The sequence below is a fragment of the Cariama cristata genome, unplaced genomic scaffold (genome assembly GCF_000690535.1).
Source record: "Cariama cristata isolate BGI_N322 unplaced genomic scaffold, ASM69053v1 scaffold869, whole genome shotgun sequence".
Taxonomy (NCBI): domain Eukaryota; kingdom Metazoa; phylum Chordata; class Aves; order Cariamiformes; family Cariamidae; genus Cariama; species Cariama cristata.
In genome coordinates this window covers 1-27,404 of record NW_009637157.1, presented here as the reverse complement: position 1 = coordinate 27,404, position 27,404 = coordinate 1, and the positions used below count along the sequence as shown (strand labels likewise).

At 42.5% G+C, this 27,404-nt stretch overlaps 1 protein-coding gene across 1 annotated transcript; it reads right to left on the bottom strand.

The window, feature by feature from the left end:
* Positions 1-1,357: 1,357 nt before the first annotated feature.
* On the bottom strand, positions 1,358-24,075 carry RFX8 (RFX family member 8, lacking RFX DNA binding domain; the record flags this gene model as incomplete). Its single annotated transcript, XM_009708162.1, is given in 16 exon segments — positions 1,358-1,416; positions 3,275-3,352; positions 3,355-3,388; positions 4,547-4,584; positions 4,587-4,640; positions 6,197-6,353; positions 10,804-10,862; positions 12,276-12,426; positions 13,080-13,193; positions 13,713-13,790; positions 13,869-13,997; positions 15,009-15,072; positions 16,621-16,683; positions 19,588-19,671; positions 21,165-21,226; positions 23,952-24,075. Coding segments are annotated over 16 exon segments (1,348 nt in total), but the record flags the coding sequence as incomplete, so codon positions are not given.
* Between the last annotated feature and the right edge of the window lie 3,329 nt (positions 24,076-27,404).

The following is a 27,404-nucleotide window of genomic DNA, read 5'->3' as shown; positions in this document are numbered from 1 at the left end:
ACTAATTTCAATGAGATGAGGGTGGAGGTGTGATGAACAGATTTTTTTTTTCCTTCCCAAGCATAACAGGCTGTAGAGAAGGCACAGAAATGCCTTGTGGGACAAGACTAAAAAGATACGGAGGCTGGTGGTGTTGGCAGTGGACGGAGTGGAGGACGGGGACTGACGAAAGACACTGGGTTGCAGAGAGCTGCAAGGGCTGCATGAGGTAAAGGAGCTAAAAGGAAAAACGATGAAACACACCCGTGATGCACAAAGTGACATGTGAGGCGGCAGAAACGCGGGCCAGGAAAGAGCAGCGTGGCTGGTGGATGCCGCTAAGGCTGCTGAGGGTTTAGATACGGCCGAAGGGGGATTAGTCAGGAGCAGGGACCGATGGTTGTTTGGAAGCACGATGATGAGTTTTGGTGATCGAAAGTCACCGAACACAAATCTTCATGGCGATACAAAGTGGTGGGTGATGGAGGTGCTTTTGGCAGCTGTCTTTTTCAGCAACCTGTGGAATTAATATTGGCACCCAACAAGAAAGAGCCTGCAATGGTTGAGGTAGGAGCTACCACCGGTTTGAAGGACACAAGTAGGCAGAAGTGCTCACTCACTCTGTCACAACTCCTGGAACCCTTTTGAGCTGCAGGTTCAAGTTTTTCAGCCCCCTCAAAAACTGCAAACACTTGAACCACAGCATCAGCAGGCTCTTACTAGAATCTCTTTTTCAGCCCACCATTATCAGCATCTTGCACATGGACTGGTAGAATCCATCAGCCGCTGGGATCTTTAATCTCTAAGCTGTTTCTACACTCTCCCAATCCTTCACTGTCTCCTTCCCTCCTCCACACCTTTTCTCAAGTCATCATACTCCCCATTTCACATTTTATACCATGCCTTTCTTGCTCTGACACCCCTTGCTGGAGAGGAGGTGGAGCTGAAAGAGCTGTCGAGGTCCCGTTAGCCTTGGCTGCTGTAGGACACTTGCTCCTTGCTGCCTTACAGGGAGAGTGACTGCACGGTTCCTCCCATCACATGTGGGCATCGCCCACATGGAGGCTGGGCTGGGAAAGGGTTAAAGTCAACCCTAAATCAAGAGGTGTAGGTATGCCAGCACATTATGTGGGTTAGATGTGCCAAGCTCCAAGGCAAGAGCCCCAGACAGAAGGAAGTTTGGGTTTGGTTACTGGTATGTGGTTTATTTGGGGGGGAGGCACACGGCATTAGCAAGACACTCACACATTTGCCTAAGTAATTGTGTTTCCTCAGTGTGGATGCTACATATTTCGACTTGCAGGCTGCCCACCATTCCTGCAAGAAATGCTGAGATTTAAGAAATTTCTGAAAGTCAATGACCCTGAATACAGAACTTTTACACCAGATGGCTTGTTAGCATAACGGGTTCAGCCTTGTCCACTAAAACTCGAAATCCTGCCGGAATAGAAAGATGGGAAAGAAGGGGCATTGTAAAGTCATATAGCCCAACATCTTAAAGAACCAAATGTGTTAAGAAAGAAGATAACAATCATCAAATTAATTGGAGCATCACGGAGAAAGATTAAAAGATGTTTTTTAACTCTCTCATATGTGAGAATCAATTCAATCTTAGCGCTACTGAAGTATAGTAGGAAGACTGTCATAAGTGAGATGAAAATATAATTTGTAATTAGTTTAAGGAAGGCTCAGCAGAGGAAGGGATTCTCTCCATCAGTTGTGTCCGCAACCACCAACAACTGCAGAAGAGGGAGGCAATTCATTAAACTCTTCTCGTGGTGGAAAGAGGGAAGAGGATTTCATCATCGTGGGGAATTTCAATAAACATTATGCTTCCAGGGCTGTTCTTGGAATTCATTCCTAATTTCCTCATTGCCCAAAATGTTGCGTGTAACATTGGAGAGTTTTGTACAGAACTCCTCTGGAGAGAGAGAAAGGAATGATTATTTTATTATTACTGTAATGCAGCAGCTGGTAGACAAGGGCCCCTACTGTGCAATGTTCTCTGCAGACACAGAACAAAACTCTGATCCTGCCCCAGACAGTTTGCAGTCTAAACATAAGGCAAAAGGTAGCGGCTAGATGCAGAAAAGGGGTGCACACATACATGCACAAACACCGACGTTATTGGGGGAAGAGTACTGAAGAATACAAAAGGCAACAACCTTAACATACCCCTTGGTTATGTCTTTGTAGGAAACACATGAAAGTAAGGTTTTGAAGGGGAATTTCAAAGAAGATAATGAGGTTTTCTTTGGCTATTTGTGTGAAGCCCCATCCAAGAGAAGAGGAAAACATATGAAGGTGCTCCTTTGAAAAGCTAAAAAGCGGTTCATGCAGTTTGGGATCAGATGGTGCTCACAGGAGACGGTGCGTTTCTGCAGAATGAATGAGAGAGAGAGAGCCTCTGAAAGGTTTTACAAATGAAGAGAAAGGCGGGTAGGGTTGATGTAGTATAGAAAGGGAAGAGACTGAACTGATTCAAGACGTGGTTGTACCACTTCAAGCCACTTTGAGTGAATGTGACTGCACAGTCCCTTCGCTCCTCCTGCCTTGCACTGGTGTGGGATGGATTTGATGCTTGACAGCCCAGAGCCCTAAAACAGAGAGAAAACTAACCCAGCTAAGGGAGTGACTAGTTTTCAGTCAATTTAACACCTTAAACACGCTTGCTTCTGGCTAGGCAAGCACTTATGTCGGTGTAAGGCGTAAGGAAAAGGAAGGAGGATATAGCTGTTGTCAAGGGAACTGCCTTTTTGGCAAGTAGTTATCGCAGTGGCTCTGCTCTGGCTGTATTATAGGGGAAGAACCTGAAGGACTGGGAGCTATCACTCGAGAGATCTGGAATTTTTATGGTTTGGGATATTAGTGGCCCCAGCTCTCCATCACACCCTTCTGCTGGGCTGTGCAGCTCTGGTAGGGAGGGCGAGCAGAGGCTCACACCTCAGGCTGCTGTTCCCCATATTTCCACGGACAAACGATGGCTTCTGCCGAAAGAGGCGGTCCTGCCCTTCCCACCATCTCCAGCTGCACGCTCCTACTTTCCTCCCTTTGGCTCATCCTGGAGCTTGGATCAGAAAATAAATCTGGTTGAAAACTAATGGTTTCATTTCCCTGACCTGGCTAGCCACATCACCAGGTGAATGGTGCTGCTTGATGCAAGGAGGGGAGTAGGAAGAAGTGATGCCCTTATTGACTGTAGCGTGAATTTATGTCAGTTAAAACGATCTGGTGCCTCTGCCATCTCAGGACACAGAGGAGCGTATCAGATGGGAGTCACCAAGATCCTACTTACCAAAACTATCTCTGTAGTGGAGGGTCATAGCCTTGCTTACTGCGCTCAGTAGGAAGTTCCATCTCAACTGGAAATTGATGCCAGTTTTCTAAACTCCTCTTTACTTCTGCTTGGCTGCAGATAGAGAAAAAAATTGCTTTATGATAAAGTTGGTTAAAATAATTCCTTCCTGTGTTGCAGAGTATTTTGCCATACAAACTCCATACAAAGGTGGAACAAGCAGGTTTTTTGTTAGAAGCTTAAAACAACTTTGATTGAAAGGGATCTTTGGACATCATCTAATCCAACCTCTTGCTCAAAGTATGGCCAGTTTAGTTCAAGCCATGCCCAGCCAAGTTCTGAATACCTCCAGCATGGAGCCTTTCTGGGTAACCTCTTCCCATGCTTATCTACTCTCATGGTAATTTTTTTTTTCTTTTTATCTATCGGAAATTTTCTTTGCTGCAACTTGTGTGTATTGCCTTATGCCCTATAACTGTGAATGCCCAGGAAAAATCCCGCTCCGTCTTCTCTATACCATCCCATGAGGTACCTGAGGGTTCCGTGAGATGAAGGCACCACAGAACTGCAAAGTACTATTTGTGATTTTAAAAAAAAAAAAAAAAAATTAGGAAATAATCAAGCTAAAGAAGTACAGTTTACTCTGCTTCTTCAGAAAGGGGAAAAAAAAACCCCAACAAACAACCTTTACCACTGCCCAGATCCAAGTTAATGGATCTGGCAACCAACCGAAGGCAGTGGCACCACCAAGGCACTGCTCACTCCGAATCAGTGATGGAACAGGGGTGGCAGGGTCGGTAACCTGTGGAAAGGTGCATATGTGAGGATGATCCTACTTGAATCTTTCAGAAGAGCTAGAGATGTTGTAGTAGAAATTATCAGTCCCCTACTAAAAGTCAACAGTTTCTTGAATCAACAATTTCAGGAATCAGGAAGTGTTCTCTTCATTTTCACTAACATTTCTCTCCTGAATTTTGGTTTATTAGGGACTGTTATAATATGTGTCTATGAAATGAGAGCAGATACTGAAACCGCCCAAGCGGATATATGCACAGAAATATGCTTGCAGTTGTTTGCACAGATGGAATTTTTGTATGCCAATTAATTCCCCCTTTTTCTGCAGCATGCATAAATTGTATTTATGCAAATCTGCAGTCTGGTCAGGTTGCTAATGTACAAGGTAGCTCCTGCAGACTAGTGACAGTCAGCATGTAGCAGGATAAATGATGTGATCACTCTCTCTTTTCTGAAATTATTAAATTAATTTTATACCTGAATGACAAAAGCCTGAAGATTTGAATACACACAGTCAGGAGAACCCAAATATCTGTGGAAGCTGCCAGCAAAGACATTAAGTCGTTCAAACCTATGAAACATAGATGGGAGTTCCTTACTTGAAGTGATTGGGTTGCTTTTTTACTTTTTTCTGCAGTTTTTAGCCTTTTTTCATTTATCTTTAGCTTAAAATATATTAAGACATCTGTTGTTAGAATTTTGATTAATTATACTATTCCTTTAGTGAGGAATAGTGCCCTACTTTGAAATCAATCAGAATTCACATTTATGTCCGTTTCTACCGTATCTGCCCTGACGTCGTCATCATGGCAAAGGTGGCAAGAATAAACACTTCCAATATGAAAGCTGGAATTTGGTTATATGCAATACCAACTTACTTATCTGAGATTTTATGTGGTTGAGAAAAAAAAAATAATCTTGGTTTATCTGTTGAGGGGGAGAAAACAGTTTTAAAACAATACCAGAAAATGCAGAATATTCTGTAGACCAACAGAAATATAGATAGTATTGCCACATATCAGTGCAGCTGTTCCCCCAAAAGACTGGAACCTACCACCCCCTGCCAAAAGGTACATCACCATGGCACCTCTCTGAATTTATACCCTTCTAACTGAGGCATCTTCCTTCAAGAAAGCATATGGATAGGGTGTGTGAAACCTTGCTTATTACAAATAACAGTTTGGAAAAGGAATGAAAACAGAGAATGCAATAAATCCACCTTGGAAAGAGTAAGATCATCATTAACATAATGAGCAAATGTAATGAGTGTTCTGCGCAGTGGGTTTGGTTTTAAGATGTATGTAAATATTATTTAAATGGTTCTCCTGATGGTTCTGTGAAGAAGGCAAATTATTATTCCTATTGAAAGCTGTCACAGAAAGGCTGTGGTGCGTCCCTTGTCAGCGAGCGAGTCGGTGATGGGCCAGGAACAAAGAGCGGAGGTTTCCCCCATCAGTTCTGTGCACAGCCTAGGCCAACGTGTCCGTCTATTGCTAATAATTTAAATGGCAGCCCATTAATCTAAAAATCAACTTGCCATTATGTTCCCATCCCTTTTCATTAAGTTGGCAAATGCATTATGTCATGGCTGCGTACAAACTGTGTATTTTATTGTTTGCAGCACAACATCGATCCCACAGGCTGCAATACAGCAAAAGGACACGAAAGCTGAAAGGCCAATAGTCCTTGTCCAGTTCAGCATAAAATATTTTAAAATCTGGCCATTTTTTGTGTACTTTGATTAATAACAGAGGAAAATGTGAAATGCAATGCTTGAAAACTTCCTTTTTGTCAAACAAAATGATAAAAAATTAATACCCCTGTTTGTCAACCTTATTCTAGAAGATATATAATTTAGTAACACAAACCCCACTCCTGCTGCCACAGAAAGCTTTAAGAGAGAGTCAGAATGGAAAGCCTTTCATTCTTAACCTTTAAAGTCAGGAGGATAATATTACATGCTCCATTCTCAATTGTATTGGCTCTTTTCCAGCACTTCGGGTTATGGCAAGGCTGTTATTCCCATTAGGGCAGATGCGATGAATAAACAAGAGGAAATGCTGGAGCTTTAACAATGGCAAGCAAGGGCTTAACTGGATAGACAAAACATAGCAAAAAAAAAATTACATTTCAGTTCTATGTTGTTCTGCAGCTCCTCCAGATTCCTAAACTTCTTTTGAAAGAGGTTTCCAGGCACATCCAGAAATCCCTGATGGATGACAGCATGCAAGTCTGATCGCAGAACAGTGACTTTGCTGTTGCTGTTCAAGACTGTTCGCATTGTCTATAGATAATAAGAAAACAGTTAATGCCTTTCATTTTCTCAAGCCCTTAACTCAGTCAAAAAGCTTCCCTTATTCAATACTAGACTTTATACAACCAGTCTGCAAATTAGTGGGAGGAAAAAAAAAAAAAAATCAAAGGAGATGAATCTTGAGTTGTCTTCAAGAGTTTTTTGTTCTAGGAGATACTCTTCTCAATGACAGCCTGTGGTGGTGCCTGGGATGGAGCAGACAAGGCTAACATGCTTGAAGTATCTGGGCAATTGCCTGGGCAATTGATTTTGCTTAGGGTTATTATAGTTGTGCCAAATTATGGTATTTTGGCTAAAACATGGAATGGTGTGTCAGGCCTGACTTTCCCTCAGTGTTACCTGTCCTTAGTACATGCTTCAATTAAATCCAAAGGCAAGTTTTCTCAAGTTGCCCAAACCTTTGAGAAGGTAAAAATAACATTAGAAATATGGTATTAGTTAAAATAATATTAGTTGGTATTTTATCTCATTTATCTGCTTATGAGTCATTTGTGAATGAATCTGGCTTCATATTGGTTGCAAAAAGTATTACTCACATAGATTTTGCAAACAATTTTCAGCCTAACATCTGATCCTCAGCTCTTCACTTTTTTTTAATTAATTGCTAATATCACACAGTATTGCTTCAGATCCTTGATGAAATGATGAAAACAGTGAAGGAAATTAAACCTGAATCCGTTAAAATTTGCTAATCCATAAATTTAGTTGCTCACTTCTATATGGAAATCTGTAAGATCCTCAAGCCTTTATTGAATTTGGGGCTTTTGTATGAATAATCCGTGTCCAGTTTAACCTTCCAGAGGAAAAATATGTCTTGTAAAATTCAGAAGAACTTCAAGGTTCATAAAGACTTTAACAAATCCCATTCAGCAGGTGCTTACCAAGAGCCCACAAACAGCAGCGAATGCAGCTGCCCATTTCTTTGCAAACATAATTCCCAATCTGGCCGTTTTTCTTTTTCATCGTTCTGCTAGCTTTACTGAAACACCAAAAGCACTCTGATTCTCACTCGGTAACCCCCTTCAGCTAAGTTAAAGATAAAGTCTTTTTTCGTATTTTACATGAAGTTTCCAGTGCCAGAAGAAGGCTGGGAACTACTCGGGCCAGTACCTTCAGTGCGCTGCTGGCCCTCCACCCCACGTCCCCCTGTTTCAGACCGCTCCCTTCAGCCATTGCACTTCGCTAAACATAATTCTCTAAATGACCGAGAGCCAGCTCCGACAACTCTTAAATACAGATTACCACAGGCAGGAATCAGCCCCAGGAAATGACAGGCATCATATTCACATGCCTTTCTCGCGGGGAATTTACACCTTTTTACGCTCTAATTACTTCTGCATGTCCAGGTAGTAGCAGCTGTCAGCCTGCTTTACCTACACATGATGGGAAAGTTACTTTTTTTTCCTTCTAAATGCTGACCCTGCTAAAATTATTCCTATTTTCTCACCAGGTGGCTAAATTATTGCAAAGTACTCTACAAGGGACGGGGTGGTTACACCCTTCAGAAGCTGCAGCTGCACAGCTCCTCCGTAGTACCTCTCGTTAGGAGAACTCTCACCTGCTTTGGCTATCAGTCTCTAGTTGAAATTCCAGGTGTTTTAGACAGAGAAAGCTGAGAAGGATGATTAGAAATATCAAATGACTCCTATGTGAGAAGATGAGATAAACTTCAGCTTCGGATAGAAATAGCTAAGGAATGATGTGATGGAGGTATGTGGGGAGAATTGCATGAAGAAGGGCAGAAATTTTAAAATAATAAAAGACATTATTTTTTCACACAACAAATAAACACACCCTGGAACTCACTACCCCAAGATGTTGTGGATGTCAAAATGAAGCTATTAAATACCATGATGTGGACATAACCTTCATCTTACATTGCTGGAAGCCAGGAGAGTACAGTGGAGGAGGGGTGAGGTGTCTCTTGCTCCACTCGTACCCACTTCCCCGGAGCATCTGATGAGGCCACCAGCGGGAACGGGGTACAAGTCCACACAAGCTTAGGATCGGCTCTGACTGACTACAACACTCAGCCGTCCTTTCTGAGGGATGTCCACCTCTCCATAAAGCATCTGCATGTTTCTCACAAGCTGAAAAATTTTAAACACCTATGGTGTTAAGCTAACCATCTTCTGGTGTGTGTTGGACAGGGGGATGCATTTGCAGGAGAATGTTTAACTGGTATTTCACAGAATCACGGAATTGATCACAGAATCTATTTGGTTGGAAGAGACCTCTGGGATCATCGAGTCCAACCTTTGCCCCAACACCCCCATGTCAACTAGACCAAGGCACCGAGTGCCACGTCCAGGCTTTTCTTCAACACCTCCAGGGATGGGGACTCCACCACCTCCCTGGGCAGCCCATCCCAATCCCTAACAACCCTTTCTGTGAAGAAAGGCCTCCTCATTTCTAGCCTGAAATTTGTTTCCTACCCTGTTTCTCTGGAGCCCAGTCTCCATGGCTTTGGCAAGATCTCCATCAGAAGTTGTAATAGAGGCTATGTGACCGCTGAAAGACTATGGGGATGCTCATTTACAAGACTTACATAATTTCACTTATTGAAACTATTGTTTTTAAATTGCCAGTGGGACTAATCATCAGGTACACTGGAACTCCTTTGCCCTTCCCTTGTATTTTAAAGAGGCTCTAGAGGAGGTACAAGCATCATTTACTAGTGAGAACAGTGCCAAGAACTCATTAGCATGAACAAAAACCAGACTTAGAATGTGCTCAGCTGTAAGCGCAGATCTGACCCTGATTCTCAGGTCTGCTAGGTTCACTTTGTGCCGGTGAAACAGCGTAAAGGGGATGTAGAGCAGCCAGAGGCTGCTGCTAGAGAATCCCCCCAACTAGGCTGCAATTCTCTTGCCCTAAATCTTGAGGGTGTAAATTCAGTGTTGACTCTTTGCAGCTTTTCTGCACATTAGGAACAGGCAGGGAAGAATCAAAAAACTACAACCAGCCCCTTGACACCATGGCCTGAGCACAAGCAGGAAGACGCAAAGTGTGAGTATGCAAAGCAAATGCAAATGACTGGGAACAGTTGGCGCTTGAGGTCTTGCTGGATCACGTTCTTCAATGCGTAAGAAGCACTGTTTAGCAGCACATGAAGCTGAGCTTTTCAAGTGTTTAGTCTCTCCAAGGGCTGCTGCAGTAAATGGGAACTGTGAGTGCTCAGCGCCTCACAGAAGTCAACTTTTTGCCTGTGTTAGCACACCTATGCATGTGTATGCATTATTATTGTTATTTTTTTAAACTTTTTTAAAGTGAGTGAGGTGTGTGTTTTGTATGCTGATGGTGATGAAGTTTTCCCATAAAGAAAAACTACGTTTGTTAAGGAAGGACATGACACTGCTGTGCGGTCCAAGAAGCCGCAGTTCCCTCCCTTCCTCCCCTTTATCGCAGGGACACAGTGTAGTGATTTAAGCCAGGGAATATATTGGGAAAATCTTGTACTTGCTGTTTGAAGGAGAGGCAAGAATACACCAAGAATACACCACCTGTTGTCTTCTGCTTTCTTCCCCATTTGTGACCTCTCTCTTCTGTCATGGCCCCAACCACTTCGAAACCAAAGGTTTTGGAAGTATCCAAGGACAGCAATGGAAGGGACGCTGCAGGGAAGGTAAAACCCCTCAGAATAATGCAGCACTGAATGAAACAATTTACATTGCAGTGTTCAAAGGGTTAAAAATGCAGCTCCTGAATGCAGCTCTGTAGCTGAGAAGAATGATACTGTAAAGCAAAAAGCAGGCAGAGATATTAATTGTTGGAGAGATTTTTGTGTCGTTCTTCCCAAGGAAAAAAGCCAATCTGAGTGATGACCCCAAGGAGGAAAGTTCAAAGGATGCTACCCTGCAGCGCTCCTTCCAACACTGTCTGGTTAGAGGATGGAGATGATTTTGCCAGCTGATCCTTGGGGTCCATGAAAAAGGTGAGGGGCTTGTGCCCTTAAAGACTTCATGGCCTGCTCCCCGACCACGCAGCTTCACTGCAGCTGGCGTATGAGTGATGTCCCTTGTGCAGGCTGCTGCAGCACTCGTCACAGAGCGGTTGGGACGCTGCATAAACCCAATTTTAGAATAACTATCTGACTGGCTTTGGCTTGGCATGGCTGGGCAAAGATACTGGAAATTGTCATCTGACACTTCCAGCTACTGTGTTCTCCACTCCATGGGGGACCGCTGACCATATCTCAGAGGCTTTCACACGATGCAGAGGGAGGAAAAGGCCCCCTCAGCATCCTTACGGTGTGGGAAGAGAAGGGTAGGAGGGTTGAGCATTTGGACCGTGGTCAGCGTACAGCTAAGAACACCTGTGCTGCTGCTGTTGTCCTACAACAGAGCATCTCATAAATAGTCCAAACTGCTTGAGGGAATGAGATGCCCACCTTTTTTGTTTGACAGAGTCTGGAACATACCTTGGCCAAGTTAGAAAGGTCTGTCTTTCTCGTGAGTCATTTTATAAACACTGTAACTTCTGTTAAAGAAGAAGAGGCAGATGTTTCATGTCAGTAATATTTTACAGTCTAAAAGATGTTAATGAAGACAAATCTTTTAAGTTAGGAAGTAGGTCCCTAGGGGAGCACAGTGGGGGCACTGAGCCAGACCCTTGCCGGCTAAAGCGCGCGAGCAGAAGCTGCCCAGGTCACCACTCTTCCTTCACTGCAAATCTGTTAGCCCACGACACACAGGAAAAATACTTCCAATATTTTTTTTTACATTAAATACTTCTTAATCAAAACTAATACCCTTCTACATGTATGGTTTAAGGTGAATGAAAGCAACGTTAATTCTAAACCTCCTATATTTTGTTTAGAGGGTTTACATTTCCACCTTTATGTGTCTATAATTCTGCAGCACTGTTAATAGGAGTTGGTTTCTTTGGTTCTATTTTCTCCTGTTTATAATGTGCTGTAATTATGACAAGCATGGTCCAAGAATATGCTTTTTAAGAATAAAATATAAAATAACTGATTCTTAGTTACAGGAAAATCAAGTATAAAGCAACTTACTAACTTCTGTAGACAGGCAATGGTTTTCAAGTGAAAATTTCTGTTTCTCTGAAGTTTGTACAAACCATAAAGACCAGGATGTATATACAAAGGGTCGCAGCTGATTAATTACAAATACCTCCATGCACACACATGTTAAAAACACATTACGAAGTTTGCTCTGTCAAGCATTCAAATGTAAGAAATGCCACAATTAAGACTGACTGCAAGTCTTCCTTGAGCATCCGAATGCTAATGCAATCTTTTGTTCACACGGGAGCCCTGCTTTGCCACTGAGGAATTGGTCTTCGCTCAATGGCAGCTGAGCAACATTATGTTTTAGTCGGAATCTTCAGCATTGTATATAAATATAAGTGTGTATGTACATGCATATTTACAAACACACACATATACACACACCTTTGTATAGCACAGATTTTTTCAAATCCTCCTCTAATGACAGTTGTAGTTTCCCTATGGGACTATGGCTTTTTTTCCCGCTACACTGAACTGTGCTATAGCCATTAATTAATTTATCTGCATAAAACCACTTGCAAGGTGAAGAGACAGGACAATACCTAAATTTCAGAGGGCAGACCGCATATTATTCATCTGCACAGCCAAAGTGATCATGGCAAGAGACAGATCTTTAAAAAGATTCAAGTACACTTTAATTTACCATGAATTGGGAATAATTTTGGCTTAAATTTGTTCTCACACATTATCTGAGACTATTTGTTTTTAACTGCATCCCAACTAACTCTAATCCTCACTACTATTGAAGTTATATCAGCTAAAAAGGTTTTTAAAATAATTTCTGTAAGAGTCTTGTAACACAATTTTCTCTGCAGTTTAAGCAAAGATTATGTTAGGAAAATCTCTCTATTACTCAAACATACCGTTACATTTGGATGTTTGGAGCGGTAATGGAAACTTTCCCAAAGCATTAAGCAGCCAAAGTTCCGCATTTTTACTGAGCAATCTGATTGACTTCACGTGTTGCACCGGCACCTCCTCCAGGAAATCATGAAGTAGGATGTTCTCCATTTCCTAGAATACAAATTCATGGAGCTGCACACGATTGGTGTAGTGCAGATATTTACAGCAGCATGAAATAAAATTGTATTGATAGTTTAAACGTAAATGTAAAGCAGCCCCTTTTTTTTTCTTCCAATTAAGCAATAGCTAAGCTACACTTATTAGCAGAAGGAAAAAGATCCTAACAATAAACTTCATTTCCTGAACTAATCACTAGACACTACTTAATGACCTGCTGTAAATAAGAAGCAAATTATTTTGATCAGAAAACTGCATGTTTCTATGTGGAACGTCACCGAGAAATGCAGTAGTGTTCTCAAAGGAAAAATAACTCTCGTAATTTGGAGAACAGTTATCAGTCGAAATTTCGGTCACATAACCTCATGCCAGAACCACAGACCACATTTATAACTGCATACTCCATTGGTATTAGGGACTTTCGAAAGAATATATAGCAGCAAAATGGAAGTTATGTCAAATTCCACTGGCTCCTTTCAAAATCCACACTGAGCTGTCTTAGAAGAAGCCAAAGAACAGACTTGAGGTACAAACAAAAATCCCACTGTACAGCACACAAGAAACAGCTGGCCCTTCTCCTCAGGTCCAACTACCAAAAAGACACAAACACATAATATAATTGCAAGAAATAAGTGTGTCTACCGTACCTTGAATAGTTGCCTATCATAGTTTTTGAACAGCTGGCATACATCTGGCAAGGACATCAATGCTAATCTTTCAGGCTGCAGAGACCTCCAGAATGACATGATGCAGTCTTCCACCTGTCGCACAAAATCCTTTACGAATTTTCACTGATTTTTACACTTGTGAAATGTGAAGCGTAACTTAGTAAGCAACACACATAAGCACAGAATCAAAAGAATGACCGTGGAGCTGGGGTTTTTGCCTGGCCCCATCCTGGCCGGGATCCAGCGTAAGTGGAAGCATCCTAGTGCAACAAGCTGAACTTCACAAGGCAGTGTAAGAAAGAGGAGAGAAACAAAGAATTGTGCCATGGATATGTGGATATAAAGAAAGATATGTGTCCATAGCCTTGTGTTTTGTGCTGGGCTCAGACCTGTTGATGTGCCAGGAGTGCTCAGGATATGTCTACAAACTCAGATTCTCGGAGCATGTTGTGTTAATTAAGAATTCCTGAATAATTTGACTGAATGCTCCTTTTGTCTATAAATGATCACCTATCTTAGATCAAACCATCAAGTAAATAAGCTACACAGAAACAAACATCCTTACAGATGTTTGCTGTTGTCAGAATGAGTGTTATTAAAGCAAAGGCATACCTTGTCAAGCTCGCTGTTTCTCACCATATGCCAAATATCTTGGCAATGGCTGTAGTACTCATTGGCAAGCGGTACAACCTGTGACGAAAAAGAAGGTACAAAAAGATCCCACAGGCAAAGAGCTAACTCGCTTGATGACCGAATACTTGAACGTACCATCTCGTAGGGGTATTTCTTCCCTAGCTCTTGCTCCCAAAGATAGAATCTGCTGAATTCAGGCCAGGAGTACTGAAATGTCTCTTGTTCAGTCTTCGGATAAATGACAGATGGGGAACAGTGCAAATCCTCGCTCTCGATGCATCAGAATTTATTTTGAACAATTAAAAAAAAAAGATCACAATTATCTTGTCAGTTCTGTTAAAGGTATTAAGTGCTTTCTTGAAATTGTATAACATGATCTTTTAATAAGACATATTTCTTCAGAGGACTGCTTGTCTTTTTTTTTTTAGAAAGTAGGGGCGGATGAAAGAAACAAGCATGGCTGACTAAATATTTAAATCCTAAACAGTGCATGAATTTCTTTTCAAACCCAGTGAATATTGAATGCTATCCGTATCTTCCACATGTATTTTCTATAGCACTCCTGTCACAGTTGTAACCTTCTAAATAAGGCTGCAGAGAGCTGGCTCTGCTGTCGGGGTGACAGCACACTTCTCGTCAGCGGTCATTACAGCCACTTCAGAACACGCATTACCGCACCCGACTGCTCCGTAAAAATCAGACAGACATCCAGTCTCTCCTTTTTTTCCCTCACTTTGGTCCACATAAGTTTGTCGCTGACGCTCTGCCGGCGGGCTTCCAGTAACCCCAGTGCCAAGCCATCCCATGATGGTACCTTATGGGAGAACTGCCACAGGTTAACCTCGCACCTGCCCTTTTCGGTGAGCAGGGGTTGCCCGCTTTTTTTCTTAACCATTTCCTAGTATTTAAATACTTATTGTGCCAATAAACCCTGAGGACATTGAAAAGACATCGGCTCAGCAGCGTGAGGGTCTGTCACTGTGGGCCTCAGACAAGGAAGGTTGTGCCTCACTAAATATTCAAAACCTGGGCTGTCAGCCACAATTTCCACTCTCCGCACAGATAAAATTATTTGAGGTGACGTTAAGACGACAAAAATATTTAGTTACCAGGTGAAATAAGAGTGGGGGAAGTAAGCACTTAGTGGGATTATGCAGACAAAGATTAATTTGAAGAAGATGATGGGTTAACTGTATTTCATCAGGACATATTATACAGCAGTTCTAATTAAACACACAGACATTTTGTTATAAGTCTAATGTATCAGAAACTCACTCTTCTGGTTTTTTGGCTATTGCTCTTGTAACCAGCTGCATCTCCACAACTGCAGACGTTTCCACTGTGGTAAAATAGAAAACAGAAAACCCCTTTTAAAAGCCCACCAATTTATTCTGTATTTAGTAAGAAAATGAGCTCAAACTGGATAGAGTGCACTAGGTTGGAGCATTGTGTTGGGGAAACACACCCCGCGCTCTTTCCTGTCGTTCAGCAGCCCCGTGATTTTCTAACGAGTCTGAAGACCAATTTCTTAATTTTAAGATAAAAGTGAACCATTCATTATAGAGACGGCAAGGTATTAGCCATTTAACAGTGCAATGTCTTCCAACTTCTCACACCAAAATTGTGAGTTTGTATTTGTAGTCGCAGTTCATTTGGAATGATAATAATAAAATGTGCAAATAACGAAAGCACAATCATCCTTGTGCTTTGATTTCATAGAAATTACATTTTCTTCACCCTGTATCAGTTTCGATGGCATTTTGGTTCTGACTTTCCCCCATTTACTTTGCAAGCCTGCTGTGATGTTCCACACGACGAGCATTCACCTGGACCTGCAAAGGCTTGACCACAGCTTTTGGCTGAAAAGCCAGGGATGCAGGCACAATAGGCTGCTTTCTGGCTTTACCCTCTCCTCCCTCTCTCCCTGCCTGTTTTGCTGAGGCTAATCCTACAGGAGGGAGAGGCATCCTTGCTAGTAAAAGGGATGTGCTGCGCGAGTTGGATTCCTCCAGTCAAGCCCCCATCTGCTGCTGACACCTGCTCACTGTCTGTGAAGGCATTTCAAACTCCGGGGTCCTTTTGGACTCGGCTTTTTTGAAGGGTGATAGGCAGGGGCTTTGTAGAAAACGTGCTGCCACTGGTGACTGCCAACATTCAGGCTATCTGATCAGATCCTGGCTGCTGGGTTTCACTGCTGTGATCTATTATAAACCCCAGCACCACCATACGTCCTGAAGGAACAGAGGACGAAATGTTCAGCTTATCTGCTTTGAAACGCAAGCCACTGAAAATGCCTCCTCTCGCTTAGCTGCTGTCCACAGGACTGACACTTGTCACCTGAAAAATTACCTCTCCCTCTGCCACTACTCTCTGCCATGGAGGTGATGCTCCAGCAAAACGACCAAACTGGCTGTCCAAGACAGGGCACAACATTCACGTTGCGTATGTTTGGTAACGCTATTGCCTCTTTCTCCCAGACATTTTAGAGTTGGTGGCTGGACAAAGGGAAGAATGTGTGAGTAGAGACGTTTCATAACCCTTCTTTCAAAAGGGTCCTTCCTGCAGATTTCTAAAGCCTGTGAAACAAACTTAATTAATATTTTCCAGCTCCTGCTCTCCCGGAGAAGGCGGCCAGCTGTATCTTCTGCTGCTGCTACTATGGCAACACATATCAGCATCGCTTTCTCCGGTGGGCTGGCTCCCACGGCGGGCTGGCTCCCCACTCCCCCCGGTATGGGGATGGCGAGGTGCAAGGAGGGGTGCTGCGTGGGTCCTCCCGCACCCCAGCAGCCAGCTGGGAGCTCGGTGGTAATCAATTTAGTGTAAATACCTATGGAAAACTAACATCCATGTGCTCCCATGGTTAGCAAAAGGGTTTCAGATTCACCCGGTGCCCGCAGAGGTGCTCGGCTGCCAGGCAGAGCTGCTGGCTTCTCCTGGAGAGCGGTGCCTGGGTAAAGACAGGACACACAAAAGAGGAGGTGGGTGGGAGAAGGGGAAAATGGGTGACAGCAAAATCTCAAGGAGTTTCACCATATCTCTTGCAGAGTTTGGATGGTGCTATGGAGAGGGAACTAGAGCTAAAATGGGAAACACAATGGTGGGGATGACAAAAAGACTAACAGAGGAGGCGAATGGGAAGGACAAAGGAAAAATGAAAGGAAGGAGGATGGTGAATGTGCATGCTGTTGACTGTCAGATTACACTGAGATTAGAAAAGCTAATTTGCTAGAATCATATCAGATTTTTTTTTATTAAAAAATCATGGGTTTGCTTCACTAGAAAGTCAGAAGCCCAAACCTTCCCTATTACTAGAATCATAAAGTAACTCTTATGAAACCAAAATTTGCTGGCTTTTTTTTAACACTGCTATACTCTCAGCCTGAGCAAGTACCATTTTAGGGAGAGCTTGTCCTCAAAGCTCCCATTCCTAGAGGGCATCCTATTGTGATGCAAATCGGTAAGTACCCTATTCCCTTAAATCTCCATAATACATTTGGAGACCTCATTGATTATAATTGTGTTTATTTACACTACTTTCATAACATCATCAGCAGAGCAGAGTACACATATCTTCAAAACATCTAAGATTTCTAAATGAACCAACTCACAGGTGCTGAGTAAGAGGATCCTCATCACTTCTCACATGAAGACGTTCCAACCCAGCCAACTGATACACCCGAAGCCTCGCTGCCTATCAAAAGGCAAATGCCTTCTTTATAGTCAAGGGCAAACCATTATAGCCTTACTGCCATTTCTACAACACCAACAAGCACAGCTCCCAACCTGCCAGACCCTTCACCGGCCTAGTTCCCCACTACCAGCACCGTGTGAATGGCCAACTATCTCAATGTGGTCAAGAAATATTCTTTTCAGTAATTACAGTGGATCGTAGTTTTGAAACCATCCCTTTCTTCACCAACCCGCAGGCTGGGTGGGTGCCTTGTTCTCAGTTGGGCTCCCGGCTCCACCTTCCCCTCAGATAGGGGCAACAGAAAAAGCATCTGCTTGTTGGACTTATTCAGGCGTGGGAGGGACTAATAGTTATTTAGGAAACGTTCATAACTCAAACAGACATCCCTGTCTCTGCCAGAGGGAAGTGGCAACAAGCCAGAGAAGTATATCCCGTTAGCAGGGTCTGGTCCACAGACCAGCATTTGGACTGCACTGAAATGGAATGTGAAAAAATCTTCTTCACTATAATTTGGAAATTTCCACACCAACACAGTCTCAAAAATTGAGATGTTATGGGACAAATACCCCTGCTGCAATTATATGATTACCTCTGTGAGAACAAAATTTGTTCTTGCAGGTAGAAAAGTCTTCAAGATTTCATTACTCTTTTTCTAAATTTCAATTTTCTAATTAAAAAAAAAAATCTAGAATTTGCCATTGTTGGTTTATCAACTTCATTGGATCACGAAAAATTAATTCTGATTTCAAAAAGTACTGAACCCTACTGAGAGGACAGTAAAGATGAGGTGCTTCCTCGGTGTGTTCCTATTTATTTGCAAGACCTTTCCTCATTACGGATGCCAAATCTTAGGCCTGTTCTGGTTATAGTGGGTGCACAGGTAGCGAGGGATATCACTTCAGTAAGGGTCTCGTGGGAAATGAGCCTCGCGTTGCCTATGAATAATTTGTTTGGTCTCACAACGACCGACTGCCACTTGATCAGCTGCAGAACCTGATCCTCTGCCCCATCCCATTCTTTACCGTTGTCACTCTATGGACTTCTGCAACATTACTCTGCTATAAAACCCATGGAGAGAGGCATCAAACCTATGGGTATAATTTTTCCATTCTCTTGCAGAGCATGCAATCAGTTAAGTAACTGTAATATAAACCATCACAGTCACTGAAACAGTTTCATCATCGCCAGAATATCCGGGTGCTTAATAGGCTGACTTGTATCCTTCTAACATTCATGCTAGAGAAAAATGCTATATCTCCATATTAAAGAATGGAAACCAAAGTACAGAATTTATCCATATACACATTGATGTACAAGTCTGTAAGTGTGTGAGGATACGAGCCCGGTCTCCAAAGTCCAAGGTCTAGGCTGCACTAGTTTAATTCTCCTGTGCATTTAAAAGGAGTGTAAAACTGTTACGGCATGGCAGCGCTTCCCTTCCTTTTTTCCAGGGAGAAATGCAAGCCTGTGGTTTGTTTTCTCAACCATGAGTTTAACCGTAAGAACTTTCCCTTGCCTCCCCACAACTGGGCCATGCTCATATCTACACTTTAGTCTGCCAAAGCATCTTACATTCATCAATTATTTTTAGACTTTTAATTTTTGCAATCCATTTACACTCATCTTCTACATTTTCTCATTGTTGTTCCCTTACAAGAGGTGATTTGAAATCTGAAATTTTAAAATAAAGCGAAGGAAATATTTTCAAAGTAATATGCCTCATTGTTTCAAGCAGTAAAAAACCCCAGATAGAATCTTCAAAACAGTGCACTCATTTATACTTTAATACATGTCTCTTACTGTTTAATAAGGAAGGTGGTACAATGTCATGAAGCGACTTCAATACGTTTATTTGACCTCCCATTTAGAGTCTCAATATATTAAGATTCTTTTAGGTTTGGCATGAGTCCTGCTCTTAAGATCTACATGGCTAAAACGTCCAATTCAAGGAAGTCCGATTAGGCAGGGCATGTTTTGAAAATGGAGCGTCTCCATCAGGGTGAAGCACTTAACGGCACAGCACTTTTATAGTGTGTATAATAACAAGAAAAATATAATACTGCTGTCAATGTTCAACAGATGATTTACAGACTTTTATGTACAGACAGTATATAGACTGTCATGTGACATTTTATGATTAAAAAATTTTAAAAAACAAACCTGTGATAATTTTCTTCAGACAGAAGAGAGCAATAACGTGCATAAAAGGAAGAGTTATTCCTGATAGCTATTCCATCATGATACCTAGAAAAAAAAAAAAGATGAACTGACAACCATATGATTTTCAACAAGTCAGGAAGTAATTCGTATTCCTCCTTTGAAAGCAGGTGATCATTCTATTTAAACAAGAAAAGACCAAGTAAAAAAAGCTACATTTGTTTTTTATAAATTCTGTTGAAAATTTATTTTCCCCAACAGAAGATAATTGCACAAACTCTTTACAAACTCTTTTTAAGAGTTTTTGCCCTGGAATGATATCTTCTTCTAAATGAGAAAAACTTAAGCCAGCGAACAGGTTGCAAGAGATTTGTACAGGACAGTTAGCGAAGTCGGGGACCAGTCTCAGCTGACAGAGGTCCCCGTATCCCCATGGAAGTTGAAGGATTTACTGCAGTTGTTCCGCAGCCATCCACAATAGCTTAGGGACTGGATGGCTAAAACCCAAGAAACCCACCAGACCTTCTCTAAGGTTTATCCCAACCTCCGTGAGCAGCCGAGTCACCATCCCTGCTACCGAGGTGCTACCAGCTGGCTTTTCCCAGGGAGCAGCACAGCAGTTTTGGGCCACCAGCAGCCAGCAAAGGGCAACCTTCTGCTGATGGGAAGAGAGACCGTGGAGGCTGGGGGCTATCACGCACCCTCCTAAATCCTGCCAGCTATGAGGAGAAGCTTGGGAGTGTCTGTGGTGAGGCACTCCCAAAATAAAGGATCTTGCTGGATCAAGATGATAGCAGGTCCGGGCTAGTGGAGAAAAGTTGCAGATCAAGTAAGGGCATGTCAACCTCAAAGTCAGTACTTGACAGCTACTCAAAATGCTTGTAAAATTACTGTCTCAATGCCCTTAAAACATCCCTTTTTGCAGTCTGGATGTTCAGATTGTGATTATAAGTTTGGACATAGAATCAATGAAAGAGTATTGAACTCTCTGTGCTCTAGAAGAAGAGAGGGAAGGGAAAAGAAAGGACATGTAGGAGGAAGATCTGAGGTGGTCTGAGTTAAACGGTTTGAAACTCTTTACAACATGTCTATTGACCACCAGTACATGCTGCATCACTCCACAGATATGTGCAAGGATGAAAAGCACAACACAGACATTAATCACGGCTGCCACCCCCGTGCATCCTGGAGCCAGGCTTTCCTGACCCCATCTCTCAAGAGCTCTGAGTAAGGTTGTGATGTCTGGCAGATGCCTCATGCAAGCCATACTCTTAGCCAGTACAAATTGGAGCACTAATTTTTTAAAAACCAGTCTAATCTGGAATTCATGGCCTACCAAAGCAGCTCCTATGTGGTGGGTTTTGTGGAATTAATTCTATTTTGATGTACTTGGTGACATCATGAATCACTCTGGATCTTGCGATGTATTACAAACTTGCAACCAACAATTTAGCTGCTATATTACAGTGCTGGAGCTGAAAACTCAGCCATTTCTACATTATTATTTTTTTTTTTAATTTTCAGATTTTATTAGAACAGTTATAAATAACATTTTTAAACAAAGGATGCAAAACCAATGCCTGGTATTCCCTCTTGTGCCCAGCCTTTTTGTCCCCAGACCTGGGAAAACTAACCGAATAAGCTGAAAAAACAAACAGAAAATTAGAGATGCTTGGCAAATTCGTTCTAAAATGTAAAAACATATCTGCCACATTTTTTTCTCCTTAATCACTTCTTTTGCTTTCCATCATTTGCAGGCTAATACCTGCTCTTACATAGTTCTCAAACAGTAACTGTTGAACTGAACTCAATCAGGCTTTTGCGGATGGAAAGCGAAGTAATTTAAGGGATTACCTCCCTCAGGTAGGAATTTTTTTAGACTAGTCTGTTTTACCTTGCAGTTAAACACAGTCAGTGCACGCACCAGGAGCCCACCCGCAGTCAGGTGGGGTACATCAGCTTTGGGAACTCAAAGGTGCTGCGGTTCTCCAGTACTCTGCCAGACCCGCAAGCCTTACTCATCTGAGTAGGACTTACTCACACAAGGAACTTCACCTACCCACTCAATCTTGCAAGGAGTACTTGCAGGATAGGGCCTGACTTATCTCTTTTAAAGGGACCTGAGTCATCAAGCTGCAAAGCCACCTTCTGACCACCGCGGTGGTAAATGCGAACTGAGGTCACGTCGCATCTGTCAGGGTTAGGCCCTACAGAGTAGTAAGATACTGTCAGGGTAGTAATCCACTGCACCATGATTATTCTGCAAGAGCTGTCCTGTGAAGACTGAGACTAACTCAGGACAGCTGGAGCTAACATTCCCGATATAGCAGGAACAGAGGATCGAGTACTCAAGGTTAGCGAGGGGTGAGGAGCGTCTCCACTCCGCAGCACAAGGCTTGGACTCCGTGCAAAGTGCAGGACAAATTTCCCCAACTCACGGTAACGTGCACCTCCAGCTTTAACAATGTTGGAGCAGCCCTGTTCTTTGCACATTTCTGCGTGCACCCACCACAGCTGCTCCCTTGCTCAAGCTGGTGTTTTAGCATAATCCCATTTTCCTAAATGGACAGCCTATGAACCCCGGGGCTTCTGAGGCATGAGACACATACTTCTTCCCACTGCCCCTTCTACGGAGACAGCGGCGTATTTGGGCAGAGGGATAGGGCAGATGTGATTAGTGGTGTCTTAACTCACCACAGTTTGATTCACATGGTGCGAAAGTCCTGACATTCCCCACGCACGTAATGCGGTCAGGTTACTACAGCTTGATGAATGACGAATAGCTCAGCCCATTAGCTAGGCTGTGGTAACTGATGACCTGTGCACCTTTAGTTTAAACCAGGGTTGCTGCCGTTCCTGCCCTCCTCAGCCTCTCACTGCAGGGTCCCACCTCCTGCTGTGGAAGGACAGACCATTTCAAGCCGTCCCCGGTTTGCTCACTTGGGATGTGTTAACTCGCGCCGCGATGCACCGGGTCGGTTCAGGCTGTGAGCAAACAGTTGCAAGCACCAACCTATAGCAGCTATGGCTCATCAGCTAAGCTCTTCTGCGTGACCAGGCTCACGCTTCATCCATGCCTGTCTCAACTTAAAGGTAAAATGCATTAACTTAAACCACGAGAAGCCTTAGCTTACAGGTGGTAACTCAATCATGCTGGAGCACCTGAAAGTGTACAGACAGGATGGGATTAATCCTAGCTATGTGGCTACAAGGTAGAGATGTCTAAGCTAGTCACTGCAGACCCTGTAGTCAACGGAGAAAAACAGGCAGTTCCAAGGCACGTTTCGTCTGAGCTGCCTGAGATGACTCATTTAGGGTGAGAGGAATCATATGTAAGTACTCATTTCTCTCCATTGGCTACCAAGAGATTTTAAGGTGACTGGCTTCATGGCAGACATCTACACTGAGCCAGGCAAATTCTACCCATGGGCTTGGCTGGTGGGTGATGATCCATTAAGCTATGGTAATAAATCACACTGGATCACCCAAGTCTTAATTTTAAGTAAGAGTGATTTAACTTACCCAGTAAAAAAAAAAAAAAGAGATTCAACTGAATTGAGATAAATGATTCCTCAAATGAGATTATCCACACAAATGAAATTGATTTCAGGTACAACTTTTACTTAAATTATTTTGGGTTTGTGTTAAAACAGTGCTTAGTAGCTCTTACCATGGGCACTAACAGAATAATATTAGCAGTAAAAATAGGAAATTCTGACCAAAAAGTCGTGAGCAACAAATAATCACAAGGCATTCTACCTTCCTTAATTTGCTAATAAAGTTGAACAGCTATGAGTGTTTGTTGCAGTTGGGATTTCTGAGTGCTAATTGCTCTGTGGGTTGTATCAACCTCCATGTATTAAAAGAGAGGAACTGTTTAAAGGAGATTGGGCTTTACATCTGCATTTGTTTTGCTTGGATGATTCTCTCGCAACTTTTTTAGGGTGTGTTTGGAGCAGAATATCCGCAAGTGTACTTAAAAAGGAAAGTATAAAGTTATGCAACAACCAAAGGGGTCTTTTAAGGACAGAAAAATCAGCTCCTCAGGATGAGTTTATTAACCTTGCGCTGTTTACCCTGGTAAAGCTTTCTAAAATCTATTGACAAAAGAAATCTTTGCTAGTGTAACATACAGCAGTTCCCTGAAGAAAATAAACTCCATCACAGACAGTACTCTTTTCTCTAGTAACTGTGTCTGCATGAGGGCTTACCAGAAATACATTAGAAAAGACACAAGCATAATACATTGCATATTCATTCTTCTGTATTATTTCATCTTTTTTGATATGCAGTGTGTATGTTTGATCATTGGATTTTCTGTTTAGTTGTCTCTGCTTCTTATCTTATATATCCTACCTACTCTGTACCTTTCCAAAGGAGGCTGGATTTACTTGACACTTGGAATTTGGACTGCAGCTTTCCATATACAATTCCTATAGCATCCAACGGGGTACAGTGCATCCATCACACCAATAGAAATTGTCAGCTACCCTTTAAAACACAAACACCAGTTGGTTTATGTCAGAAGAAAGAATTGTTAGCTTGTGATTTTAATAGCTCATCAGGTTTACAGTGAACTCTGTAATAGTTGCTCTGATTTCATAGAATCAAAAAGAGAGCTACTGCTTTAACGTTAATCTGCATTTTGGGAAAAAATATACATTTTCATATATATATACATATATATTTTTTTCCATGTTTGTTTTTAACTTTTAAAGTTCTACTTTCCTTGTTTCCAAAATGTAAGAGAGGTCATGTCAAACTGTGTTAAGAAATTAACTAGATCTCATTGTTTTTAATAAAAAAAATATAACTTAGTAATATCATTATAACATGAACATCAGTACAGAAAGAATTAGCATCTCTCATCTGGTAACTGTCGTTACGTCAAAGGATGTAACTTTGATCTTCTAATTAGAAAGGTCTCCACTGTGCTGAAGATAATAATACGAGCATTTTTCCATCTAAAATGTGCAATATGGTGTTTTGAGATGGAGAGTGCACAAACTATCAAGGACCAAATTCTGTTCTCATACAACCTCATTGATTTTAGCACAAGTTTAATAAGAGAACAGAATTTTAATTTACAGTTACTGTGTAACACAACTGCCAGGACTGAAACTGGTTTAGGTGTTTAAATACTCATCCTTTGGCCAAATCCCTTCCTCATCCTGGTTGTCAGAGTGACCATAGTCAAGTAAATGCAACTACTCGTGTGAATAAGGTGAGGAAGGCGTAAACTTAGTTACTTATTAGCCTAAGGTATTACCTTCACCAGAAAAAAAAAAACCTTTAATTATGAGGTAATGCCAATGGTTTCGATGTCAGAAGATAATAGCCTCCTGCAGTACAAACACAGGAGCAAAAATCTAGCAAAGAAGCAGAGAGATTAATTTTCAAAGCATGACACACTGATGATTTGACAGTGTTTTCTTACTCTGACTCTGCTTCCATTATACCAAATGATTTATGCATATTTAATTAATTTATCAGCTGAATGCTAGTACAGCACAGTACCAGTTACTCACTGTGTCTCTACTGATAAATGAGTTGGTTGGGAAAGCAGACTTTTCCTAATCACCAGGTGAGATAAGCCAGCTGGATTTTAAATCAGCATCCTCTCTTTTATTAGCAGCCTGATTTCAGGCGACCCAGTGTTTATCTTTCTGCATTAGCTGTATTGGCAGTAGATAGTGGATAAGGTCTTCGGCAGACTGGCTTGCGAGAACAGACTGAGCAAGAAGAGCATCGCTGTGCAGCCTGACAATGTCTTCCTCACCTTTTATGTCTACCGCACCTTTTATTCATGCCTCCTCCCCTTTCTCCAGGGAAGAAGGCTGGCTGACTCCCCCAGGTTTTCCTCTCCCTAGCAAAAAGCCCCCAAATGCCTCGCTTTTACCTCCTCGGAGCCCATCTTCTCACCCACCAACCCAAGAGGCGGACGCTGCCAAACGCCAGGGCTGAGCTGTGCCGGGCTCCCTGCCAGCTCCACACCACCTCCAGCCCCACCACCCCACAGCAAAGCCTTCACCACTAGACCTGAGCAGGGACCTGCACCAAAGACAGGGAATCTGCTGCCCTAACGGGATATTTCCCATCATGGGGCTGAAAGGTAAATGAAATTTATTCTAGACAAGAGTTCTGGCTGAGCTCTGCCTCCTAGCAGGCAGAAATGCTTGTTTCTTTTAGAGCAATCATCTCAAAACCCTTCATAATTGAGCAGTCCCGGAGGAGATTAAACCTAAGTCCAAATTCATCCTTAATATAACACCACAAGAGTCATTGGAAGCACAGCAGAAATTAATTCATGCTTCAGTAGCTGGTTTCTGCCAATAGTTTTGCCTCAGCGTTTAACTATTTAGTGACTCAGTATCTGGGAGTTTTATTCTGTGAATTTATCATCCATTAAACTGCCAGCCTTTTTCAAATAACAAGTCAAACACGTTCTTAGTGCTGACACATAATACAAAAATACTGTCTATCAGGAAAAAAAAAAATCACACAGAAAAGAGCATGGTGCTCATCTCGCATATTAGCCTCGAGGTTCTCAAAACCTGAGTGTTTATGGCATGCATCAAAACAAAACTGTTACTAAAGACAAGAAACTCAAAAGGTTTTTTGTAAGGGAGGAGGATGGACGTTAAAGAAAAAGCACCCGGGGAAAGACCTCTTCCATTTGTCTACTGCTTTCTACCCACACTTTCTGTGGGGTTCGTTATCTGGTCGGTTCTAGGTCCTCACAAGGAGTCCAGGTTTTGGGGATTTGCCAACTGTTACGTGGGAACCCTTGGCAGCCAGGCCATTATACAGGTTTCAAGTCTGCTGTTAAACCATTTCTGGACCAAAATCTGGTTTGTTATTGTCAAAGCACCAACCGTAAAATGAAGCTGAATATTTAAAAATTTTCAGAAATGAAAAGGTGATTCAAAAGGTTTTTGTGATGAAAAAAATCATCAGTTCATCCTTTCAAGGATGGTTTATGATTCAGTTTAATGCACAGCCTCAAACTTGTTGGATGACCTTGGATGAATCTCTTCCTTCAGTCCATTTAAAATGGAAGTAGCGGTATCTCTATCACAGCAACAGCAGTCTTACTCCCACCGCTCCGGTGTTACTCAGAGGGGGAATAAAAAGATTCAAGATTACTGGCTGTCAAGTTAAAAGTCTGCTTGTACGTGTTGTTACTGTTTCACACAAAGCTTCAACGCTCTTTACTAGCTGGATTCATCTGCGCTTGGGGAAAGAAGGAAAGTAACCCTGGTTTCTCTTTGGCTGTCACATGGCAGACAACGCTCTTCTCAAAGCACAGGAAAATGATGGTGACAACCTTAATCCACCACAGAAAGTATCTCACTGAGGAGTTCAACCATTACCTTCACCTCAAAGAAGCATGACCTCGGAGAACGTCAGTCACTCGGCATCACTCTGAAGGCCAGCGTGCCACGGCCACAACTCTTACCGAGGTGGAGGTGGTGTGACAGAGGGGAAATGGGATTTTGTGTCAGCCTACCCACTCATGGGGATCTGGCCCCTGGGCTGCCATCCACTTGGTGGGATGCTGCAGGGCGGATGGCAAGGACCATCCCTGGCTGGACCACTCGTGGCTGGCGTGATTTTACAGCACCCCGGTAAGACTTGTGGCAGGAGATGGACCTCCAGGGAAATTTCCCTGCTCTCATGGCACCATTTATGCACTGCCGTGATGATGGGGACTTTACAGCAAACGAGATTTTTGTCCTACGAAACTGTGATAAGTGCTAAAAGTGGGACTCCTACCCTCCTCGTAGCAAGTCCCCCCGGCAAGGGGGGGCGGGGGGCGA